The sequence below is a fragment of the Rhincodon typus genome, chromosome 34 (assembly GCF_021869965.1).
Source record: "Rhincodon typus isolate 14 chromosome 34, sRhiTyp1.1, whole genome shotgun sequence".
NCBI lineage: Eukaryota > Metazoa > Chordata > Chondrichthyes > Orectolobiformes > Rhincodontidae > Rhincodon > Rhincodon typus.
In genome coordinates, this window is record NC_063365.1 from 24064982 (window position 1) to 24075878 (window position 10897).

General features: G+C 43.0%; 1 protein-coding gene across 6 annotated transcripts in view; it reads left to right on the top strand.

Annotated features, from left to right (window-relative positions):
- LOC109915949 (collagen alpha-1(XIII) chain-like) overlaps positions 1-10897 on the top strand; it is a 217392-nt gene that overhangs the window by 139712 nt on the left and 66783 nt on the right. For 4 of the 6 annotated variants that reach the window (XM_048616392.1, XM_048616394.1, XM_048616395.1 and 1 more), the window contains 3 exons: positions 5017-5082; positions 5293-5391; positions 7220-7264. In XM_048616392.1, coding sequence (XP_048472349.1) covers positions 5017-5082; positions 5293-5391; positions 7220-7264 — 210 coding nt within the window. Of the gene's footprint in view, positions 1-3919; positions 3977-5016; positions 5083-5292; positions 5392-7219; positions 7265-10897 lie in introns of all 6 variants that reach the window. The other 2 variants (XM_048616393.1, XM_048616396.1) reach the window with 2 other exon arrangements.

A 10897-nucleotide genomic window follows, 5' to 3' on the forward strand; every position in this document is an offset into this window, starting at 1 on the left:
TTATTTACGATGGACTTAAATGGATATAAAGAACTATGTTTATAATCCTGCTTTTTAATGTGATTTTTACATAAGATTGACCCATAACTAATATAAAGAACTGAAAATTCAAGGCACTAATACCAATTTCTACATTTCAATTTTCCTATTTACAGTCAATGATTTGATTAAAGATGTTTCAATCCATTCAGTTCAGTTCTGTTCTTTCCTAAATGATTAACTTTGTTCAATACTTCCAGTGTGCTCACTGTTAGCATTCAAATGCTAAGTCTAGTCAGAAAATTAACTTGTCTGCGCCTCTTGACTTTCTAGACTGTGAAAGCTATTGTCTAACTTAGAAATTATCCAATAGTTTGCAAATACAGGACTAATCCGTAACTGCTGGTTAGTTCTTGATTGTGGATTTGTCTGATGTACTTGCTGACAACATGAAACCTCAGAACTCTGCTTTTCCACACTTTGGTGATTGACTTGTCAATAGTTCAGACATTCAAACTATTCGACAGAATCTAGTGCCGCATTCAAAATCATTTTGAAATGATTTGTCACAATTTAGAAAAAAAACATGTTTTGTACTCCTGCTGATTTTTGTTTTCTCTAAGATAAATAAGCAGAGAACGGCCATATTCCCTAATTAATCATCCATTCACATCCACAGATCTCCAGGTTTCTGGAAGATTACTCTACAATAGCTCGTTGACTCAGCACTTTCCCGGGACAGATTTCAAGTCAAATGCATGTTATGGGAAATATCTTGTCATTTCAGTGGAGTATGTTTGTGACATGATCCATTTTCACTCCACTCAATGGGAAATGACGTTTTTTTTGCATAGTCATGGTTTGATCATGTTACATTTACAATTCAGGTTAGAAAAAAATATTGATTTGGCTTGTATATAAGCAAAGTGCTAGAGAAACTCAGCAGGTCTGGCAGAGAGAGAAACAGAGTCAGTGTTTCAAGTCAAATATGACACATACAGAACCTAGAGACAGGACATTGGCTTTTCGTCTTGCACTTTTGAAATGCCAGATGTGCTGAGTTACTCCAGCACTTTCTGTTTTATTTCAGATCACCAGCATCCACAATACTTTACTTCTGTAGGTTTGGTTTTCTCAGTGCTTTTCATAATCCCACTGCAGGTTCTGACTGCTTCTCCCTATCAATGTTTTGCACCATGATCCTCACCATGGTCTCTCTTTTCTTGTTGTTTCTGCGGTTTGAATATCGACAAGGTCTTTGTTATCTTAGGGAGATCAGAAGCCCAGCAATAAAATCTGGCTTTCTTTTCAAAAAAGGTGACGGCTCTACTTAGAGTAGATTCATCAATGAAGGAGTTGATTAACTGGAGCTGAAGGTATGGCATGCTGTTTTCATGCCATTGCTGTGTCTGGAGCTTGTAGCAGTTAACCTTGTGCAGGAAGACAGACAGGGACTGAGTCAGACCACTACATGACAATCATGTTTAATTTAGGAGCTGAATAAGATTGAAGTTTCCATAGAGCATGAAGTGTGAGGCAGTCATGTTCAGTCTTCCAGTACTCCCCATTTATCAAACTAGTTGAAATGATCGTGAGGAATGAGGGATTCAATTTATTATTAACCCACGGATTTTGCATAATCTGTTCACTGTCTGTTGTTGAGAACTTAATTTCAGCCTCTTTGAGCCTGTAATCTGGAACCTCTTTGTAAACTAAACCAATCACATAGATTTGTGTTCAAGAAGCAAGAGCGACTTACATAACAAATTGCTGTAAAAGACTAGTGTTAGGGCCTGGTGATTTCCAGGGTTCTAACAAAATTGGCAAACAGCGATTACACCTAAATGTGCTGCAAGCAACATCTTGGCGATGTCCAGCTCCACATTCTTCCTCTATCCTTTTCTCATTTCTTTTTAATTCTCTTTATTTTCATTGTAACTAATTAATTATGGGCTTTCTGCAGAAGTTACAGAGGCGAAAATAGGACCCAAATGTTTCAGTTGTTTGTGATATAACTGATAGAGTCCAGTTACGTAATTTGTCAGAACATAACTTCCAGTATATGAACACAAGTCATTTAAGGTTCATCACAGACTAACCCAAAATTCGATTCTCTGTGGAAAGCAACATGAAGGATATGTTGATAACAGAGGAATTAAATCACATCTCATGACCCTGCACTGACTTATGATTAAGACGTGGAAAATAGTCTCAACTGACCCCAGACCACAAAACAAACCATTTTGAAATGTTAGTCCACGGCATGTCTGGCTGACTTGATAACAGGAATAGCTAAGCCTCTGCTTAGCGTAGTACTTTATTGCCCTTTTATGCAACAAAGCAGTTTTAAAGGCACTTGCAGTTCAGTTTGTTTGTTGCAAAGTTCTCGTGGGATGATTTAGAGCCCTGCGGTTTTTCTCCATCATGCCTTAGGATGCCATCAATTGCAACAGTCTCAATTCCCACTCCCATTGTATTAAGGGTTTGCAGAGAGAAAAACTGCCTTCAAGGCTTACTATGGATAAAGATCTAAAGAAATCATGTTTAAAAGTTACTGTTGCATAACTAAATGGATTTTAATGATTCGAATTCCAATATTTATCATCTTTTAGATCTATGGAGAAAGATGCAGTCATTGCCAATGCAAAACATTGAGATCTTCACTGCCTCCTATTATAGCAAAGTGAAGACAAACCAAGACCATAAAGAATTGACTGAGAGAACTAACATTTGTTAGGCTCACTGGGAATAATTGCGAGTTGAGTGACCTTGCCCGAATGCTCATAAATAATCAAATTTAAGCAACTATCTGCATTATAAAAGTCTGAATGATGCCTCTAGAATATCTGCTGGAGGGACTGGTGTTTAAACTCCACTCTAGCCTCACATTTACACCAAGGATACGACCGTACTCACACCCAAATTGAAAGAAGCTACTATTCTTACAACTAAGGGTCACTGCTTCGAAATAATGGGTCACCCATTTAAGACAAAGACGAGGAGAATTCTTTTCCACACGGAAGGTATCGCATCTTTGGAACTCTCTTCCTCGAAAAGCAGTAGAAGCAGAATCTTGCAATATTTTTAAGGTAGAACAGTAGATAGGTCCTTGATAAGCCAAGGGGTGAAAGGTTCCCAGGGGAAGAGTTGATGAGAATGTGGAATAATCAGATCAGCCATGAACTGAGTCTGACAGCAGGCTCGATGGGCTGTGTCCTAGTCCTGCTCCCAGTTTGTGTATCTGTTTGTTTCTGATCCAGGCTGCAATGTAAAGTAACTTTCTGCAGAAGCCTGTGTAAAATTCCTGTTTGCAATGGCACCATTATCTTTTGAGTTTTTGTCTAAACTTCAGTCGAAATTACATTGTGGATGCAATTCTGTATGATTAGGGTGAGCAGCAGATTTTATGGTCTTTCAGGTTAACCTACTAAGGTCATGGCTGCAGGAGATTTGACACCTCACAGCCAGAAGTCCTGGAGTGCTTCTTCCTCTGGCAATGGGGGAGGAGCAGGGACCATGGGCCTCCACCTCTGACTATGTTTGATCCATTATAATGGATGAAAAATCACAGAAAGCATGTGTGCTTGTTCTCAATCTTCCCTCCTGATGGGCAAAACTGGGAACAAAAGCTCTGTGTCGAGCACACTTTCCAGTGTGTTCTGACTGGCTACACTGCAAAAACAACCTTAGGACTCTGAGGAACTGTATCCTCTATTACTGTCACTGCAGTAGATTGGCAGCACATGATCGTAAAATAAACCATTTATAAAAAATCATTTCACAAATCCCGATTGAATTGATGGTAAGTATACTTGTTGTTTTTCACAAGACGTCTTTATAAGGATGTAGTGTACATTTTAATTTGGAGGGAACAGGTGAAGTGGTACGATTCTGTCTGCCTGTGGATGGAATCACTTAGTTTCTATGTTGCATTCTGTAGGAGTTCCCTGGGACCTCACTAGCAGCACTGCGGCTAAATCAGATCCTGACTGTGAAGGTTTGTGAGTGCTTTCACTGTCATTACAGCCAGTCTTACAACAGAGTGTCTTGTGACCTTTCTGAAGTAGCTCGAAATTGGTTCTGTTACTGGTTGAATTGCGAAGAAGCTGAGAAAGGATCCTTTTGCCAAATCAAATGGATGCTTGTCTGGAATATTTGTGAAGTTTTGTTGACTTGACCAGTTGCATTCTGAGCTGAAGTTTGATTGAATTGGTGGGGTTGCCAACTCTGGCTGGACATATCTCCTGGAGGCTTCATCATGTGACTGTGCACCTCCTGTAATCCTGCCTCCACTCTCCTACCATTGGTTGCCGAATACATCCATCGTGCTGCAGCCAAACAAAAAGCCAGCAGATCTCCACTATTTAACTGGATAGCTCTTTGCTATTAACTGAATGTGCCAATGTTGAATATGTTTGCAATGAATGAACAAAAATAATTCAGACATTTTTGTTGGAGCAACAACATTTAAAGCCCAAAACGATTTTTCCCCTGGGTTGCTAACAACAATGTCCTGGAAATTCGCCAACATTTCCTAAAGAGTCCAAGATGAACTGGAGGGTTGGTAACCCCACTACTAGTGTTCAGCAATCAACTGGGAAACACTCTGTATTTGCTGAACACAAAAGTTGTGCTGAAATCGCACTTCACTTTGTTATAAGACTGGGGCTTACTTCTCGCTAATTAAAGCCAGCAACAAATTCTGAGGGCAGTCCTTTGCGGGAAAAAAAGTTTGACTGTTTAATTTTTGTTTTATTTTTCTGCAACATTTGACACACAATGAAAGGCTGCTATGTTTTCCTTTCACCAACTACACACCGCCTGTAAAAATATTCCTGTTGCTGGCTTTCACTCTGGTATCGAGCTCTGCTGCTTTTCTCAATATTCTTTTCTTCTCTCCTCCACACCCTCCCTTCCCCTTCCCTCCCACCCTCATCTATCCATTCCCTTCCCTCCAAACAAAAACCACACCAATCATCACCTCATGACCTTTGGCTTTGTACTGACCTGTGACCTCTGGCTCACCTACTTGCTCAGTTCACTCCTCCTCGACTGAAAATACTACCACCTGCTGACCAGTTCATCAGACGCCTGTATCTCAAGGTAAATGCCTTTTCTGCTGCCAACACCACAATGGTCTTTTCCACATTCCTGCCCTCTTCCCCCTTCCCAATCTAATAGCCTATTTTTTGGTTATGACATATGCTTTTTGGCTGCTATACTTAATATCTATAACTTGCTCCTTTAATTGGCGAACAAATTGCAAGCAAGTATTGACTTTGTGGATCTTAGCGGGTTTTGGTTCAATCCTAGGGTGAACAAGGACAAGCCAGTAGCAACTGCTCTCCAGGACCCCCAGGACCCAAAGGGCCCCCTGGCCATGCAGGGAAGCCGGGAGCGGATGGTTTACCGGTAAGTGTTAGCCATGTCCATCTCTGTCTGGTCTTTGGACCTCTACCTAGCCTGTGAAAACTGATGACATTGCTGCATCCCCATGGGGTTAAAGAACTGAACTGTCTTTGTGTTTTCTCCTACTGAGTGTCCCCATCGAAGATGATTAACATCCCTTGTAAACAAGACCAGAATGATCCCATAGCCATCATAAAGTGCTAATCACAGCTGCAGCTCAAATGGTTTCAAAACTGTTTCCAAGTAATGCGTTATCTAATGATGGTTTCAGAGTGCATTTAATCGCTTCCCGAGCATCCAATGTGCTTTCAGCTGCCAAGATTTTAAACCCAGGAACTCCCTCACTAGACCTTTCTGGGTGTGTGTCTCTCTCTTCCTCTCTGCTTTAAAATATTCCTTAAACTCCATCTCCTGGACCAAATTTCTCGTTTATACTAATATCTCCTTATGTTGCTCAGTGTCAAATTCTGATAATGCTCCTATTTAGTACCCTGGGATACAATGTTACTCTATTAAAGGTGCTACATGAATGCAAGTTGTTGTCCACAATCACAGTTAGTCATTCATGGATGGGAACTAGAGCGCGGGAGAATGGGAGAGTGGAGAGTGGGAGATTAATGAGAGAAGGATTAGTATTATAGAATGAATTCCTTCACCGACTCCAATCCCCATGGGAGGACCTGCTCAATCTGAGCCAGGCACAGCTGAAACACAGAAACATTGAACACAGGAGCAAGAGTAGGCCATTCAGCCCTTCAAGCCTGCTTCATCATTCAATATGATCACGGCTAATCATTCCCCTGTTCCTACCTTCTCCCCATACCCTTGGATCCCTTTAAACCCCAAGAGCTCTAACTCCTTGAACACATTCAATGTTTTGGCCTCAACCTCTTAAGAGGCCAGTAGCCAATAAGCAGCTGTGGAATGGTTTTAGAGTGGGGCTTAGCAGACACTCGCTGTGTGTTAGTGAAGGATTCACTGTGTGTGAAAGTGGACAATTGCTGGAAAAGACTTTAATCTTGAGCGCCAGCAGAATACCACATTGCTTTGATACATCTGATTTTGTTCATGAACTCAGTCTGTCTGTTTAATGAACTGTGAAAACGTGCTTTATGTTAAATCTTTTCGCAGCAGTTATAAAGTCATAGAGATGTACAGAGCAGAAAGAGACTATTGGGTCCAACTTGTCCATACCGACCAGATATCATAAATTGATCGAGTCCCATTTGCCAGCATTTGGCCCGTATCCCTCTATACCCTTCCAATTCATATACCTATCCAGATGCCTTTTAAATGGGGTGATTGTACCAGCCTGCACCACTTCCTCTGGCAGCTCATTCCATACACGCACCACCCTCTGTGTGGAAAAAGTTGTCCCTTAGGTCCTTTTAAAATTTTCCCCCTCTCATCTTAAATCTATGCCCTCTAGTTTTGGACTCCCCTACCTGGGAAAAAGACCTTGGCTTCACCCTATCCATCCCCATCATGATTTTAAAAACTTCTCCACCTCCAAGGCTCCAGGGAAAATAACCCCAGCCTATTTAGCCTCTCCCTATATCTCAAACCTTCCAGCCCTGGCAACATTCTTGTAAATCTTTTCTACACCCTTTCAAGTTTCATAACATCTTTCCTATAGCAGGGAGACCCAAAGTGAATGCAGTATTCCAATAATGACCTAACCAATGTCCTGTACAGCCACAACATGAGGGAGAAGGGAAATTGTGGAAAGGAGTGATAATTAATGGGGAAAATAATAATTGCCCAACTGGATTTAGCTGGTTCTTGTCTTCCTGGTCAGTGATAAAATAATGACAGAATTCTTTATTTCCAGGGAAAACCTGGAGATCCTGGAAAACCTGGAAGAGATGGAATGCCGGTATGTAATTAAAGTTTCTAACAGGGCAGAAGTGCATTGTTTATGCAGTCGACCTTCTACTTTTCATTTAATCTCCCCTGGCATTTCCATAATGGGATTTGCCAAAACGGGCTACAATTCTGTCTACAGCAGACCAGGAGTATGGTCACCTCAGACTGATGTCTTTTTTTAGCCTTTTCTAACTGAGCTGAGACAGCTGGGAGTGCGGGTGCAGGACATCAGGCCTGAACGATGACTGATGTGAGGACAATGCCTTGGATTGCACCATCGAGACCCCTCAGAAACTAACTAATGCAAACCCTCGAGAGCCTCGAACTCACGGCTTCCACTCGGCATCCCAAGTATTTCACCCCAATTAAAAACCTTTCCTTAACCTGACACTGAGCTTTCAGCAGTCACATTCTCACTGTACTGATGAAAAGCAAAAACACACAAAAGTTGCTTCATTGCCATTAATACAGTAAAACCTAAACTGTATAAATTCATTGAGCACAATTATAGCCAAGGACGCTGTGAAAAAGTGAATGATACTTCAGTCACAAGCTGTTAGCAACCATGTACAGTTTTAAAATCTCTTCTGTGAATAAAAGGGCGCTTTAAATCTGTTGGTTTTTCACTGTGTCAGCTTTGTTGATTTTAAATCTGGGGTGTATTATTTACCAATTTTGGTGGTTTAGCATTGACACTGTCTTGATGAGGCACTCGGGCAGATTGTAGGAATCTGTCCTTCAAGGCTATCAGTTTATTTTTCCAAGAAAGGAATTAAACACTGTGTAGTTGATTTTAACCCACTTCTAATTCATCACAAAGGGCATGTGTTACTTATACATTCTCCTGCTCTAGAGTATGACCTGCTGATGTAGCAGAATGGAATAGCAAGTTTGCATAAACCAAAAATGAGGCAACCAGCCCATTTTTCTGACTGGGTAACAATGGTTAAAGGGTGAATACTGGCCAAGACATAAGGAAGGTTTGCTTGGTCTTCCTCTTCAACAAATATTGGCTTGGCATGACCTCAGAAGAAGAGTCAGTCCAGGCTGGAAATGTTAATTCTGTTTCTCTCGTCACAGATGCTGCCAGACCTGCTGAGTTCCTCTAGCATTCTCTAAATTTGTTTCACACATTCCAGCTGGGAAAACTGACAAAGCTTTGATTTAACCTTCTGTTGGACCATTCCTCTAACAATGTAGTCTGCCTTGACACTCCTCCAAAATGTCACCCAAGTCTGAGATTGGAGGATTATGACTTTGACTCATAACCGTGTGCTAACCCAAGCAGCTATAAGATTTATTTCAAACCACGACCTCAGGCCCCTGTCAGCATCAATGCATAACTGCAAAAAGTTCATTTTGAATAGTGTCCAAGCAGCAGGACAAGAATCTCTTCACTTTTCTTTTAATTTCTCAGGGTCCACCTGGAATACCTGGACTGAAGGTAATTAACAATGCTAGTCTTAATACCGGTGACTCGATCAGTAAATTTAAATTTTGAGCTCTAAGTAGATTTGTAAAATGAGGAGCTATTTTTAGCACTTCCTTCACCATGTGGTTTTAGTTCAGAAACAGGAGGGTGTCTGCTCACCATTAAAATAGCAGCTACTAACCTTGGACCCGGTGCGTTTGCACTAAGCTGTTTCTACAGATCTCTCTTCATCCTGCTGCTATGATTGCTATGGTTCCGTAATCTAAATACAAAACAGAATGATTCCCTCATGCACCTGTGTTGAGACCGCTGCAGTGAGCATTTTCTGATCTTCAAGTGCACACATTGAATCAGTTGGACTGAACGCGTCATTTCTGTGCAGTACACGTATGGTAAATGGAGGAGAAAGTTTTTATTCAAGGAGTCATTCACAAATGTTGAAAGCCATGTCAGGTATCCTTTTGAAACTTGTTGTATGGTTGAAGTTTCCCTGGTGGTTTGGGAAAGCTGTTTCCCCTTTGGCAAACACACTGAACATTTGCTCAAGGGGACAACGTGGTAGGTTATCACGTGTGGCCCAAACTCAAAATATCAAGGCTGTTAATAAGAAAGTTCTGCAAATAACAAAGCAACATCTTCACAAGCTTCAAAATCTCCCCTCCCCCTACCGCATCCCAAAACCAGCCCAGCTCGTCCCCGTCTCCCTAACCTGTCCTTCCTCCCACCTATCCACTCCTCCCACCTCAAGCCCCACCCCCACCTCCTACCTACTAACTTCATCCTGCCCCCTTGACCTGTCCATCCTCCCTGGACTGACCTATCTCCTCCCTACCTCCCCACCTACACTCACCTTTACTGGCTCCATCCCCGCCTCTTTGACCTGTCTGTCTCCTCTCCACCTATCTTCTCCTCTATCCATCTTCTATCCGCCTCCCCCTCTCTCCCTATTTATTTCAGAACCCCCTTCCCCCTCCCCCATTTCTGAAGAAGGGTCTAGGCCTGAAATGTCAGCCTTCCTGCTCCTCTGATGCTGCTTGGCCTGCTGTGTTCATCCAGCTCTACATCTTGTTATCTCCCTCCCAATCTAGATAGTTTCCAAACAACGGTCATACAGCGTCCATGGACAGAGAGCAAGCTAACATTTTGAGTCTAGATGTCTCTTCATCAGAGCTGAAGCTCTGACAAGGAGTCATCTAGACTGGAAACACTGGCTTGTTTTCTGTCCATGGATGTTGCCTGACTCACTGTGATCTCCAGCATTTTTTTTGTTTTCAGTGCAGATTCCAGCATCTGCAGTAAATTTGCTGCTACCCTATTCTCCAAACAGCCTGTTCATGGATGTGATTACACACCTCTGGGATAGGTGGGTCTTGAACCTGGACTACTTAACTCAGAGGAAGGAACACTACACAGCATCCCCCTCGTCCTCACGTACCACCCCACCAACCTCCGGATCCAACGCATCATCCTCCGACACTTCCGCCATCTGCAATCCGACCCCACCACCAAAGACATCTTTCCCTCCCCACCTTTATCTGCTTTCCGGAGGGACAACTCTCTCCGTGACTCCCTTGTCCGCTCCACACTCCCCTCCAGCTCCACCACACCCGGCACTTTTCCCTGCAACCGCAGGAAGTGCTACACCTGCCCCCACACCTCCTCCCTCACCCCCATCCCAGGCCCCAAGAAGACTTTCCACATCAAGCAGATGTTCACCTGCACATCTGCCAATGTGGTATACTGCATCCGCTGTACCCGGTGTGGCTTCCTCTACATCGGGGAAACCAAGCGGAGACTCGGGGACTGCTTTGCAGAACACCTACGCTCGGTTCGCAACAAACAACTGCACCTCCCAGTCGCGAACCATTTCAACTCCCCCTCCCATTCCTCAGACGACATGTCCATCCTGGGCCTCCTGCAGTGCCACAACGATGCCACCCGAAGGTTGCAGGAACAGCAACTCATATTCCGCTTGGGAACCCTGCAGCCCAATGGTATCAATGTGGATTTCACAAGTTTCAAAATCTCCCCTCCCCCTACCGCATCCCAAAACCAGTCCAGCTCGTCCCTGCCTCCCTAACCTGTTCTTCCTCCCACCTATCCCCTCCTCCCACCTCAAGCCGCACCTCCATCTCCTACCGACCAACCTCATCCCGCCCCCTTGACCTGTCCGTCCTCCCTGGACTGACCTATCCCCTTCCTAACTCCCTA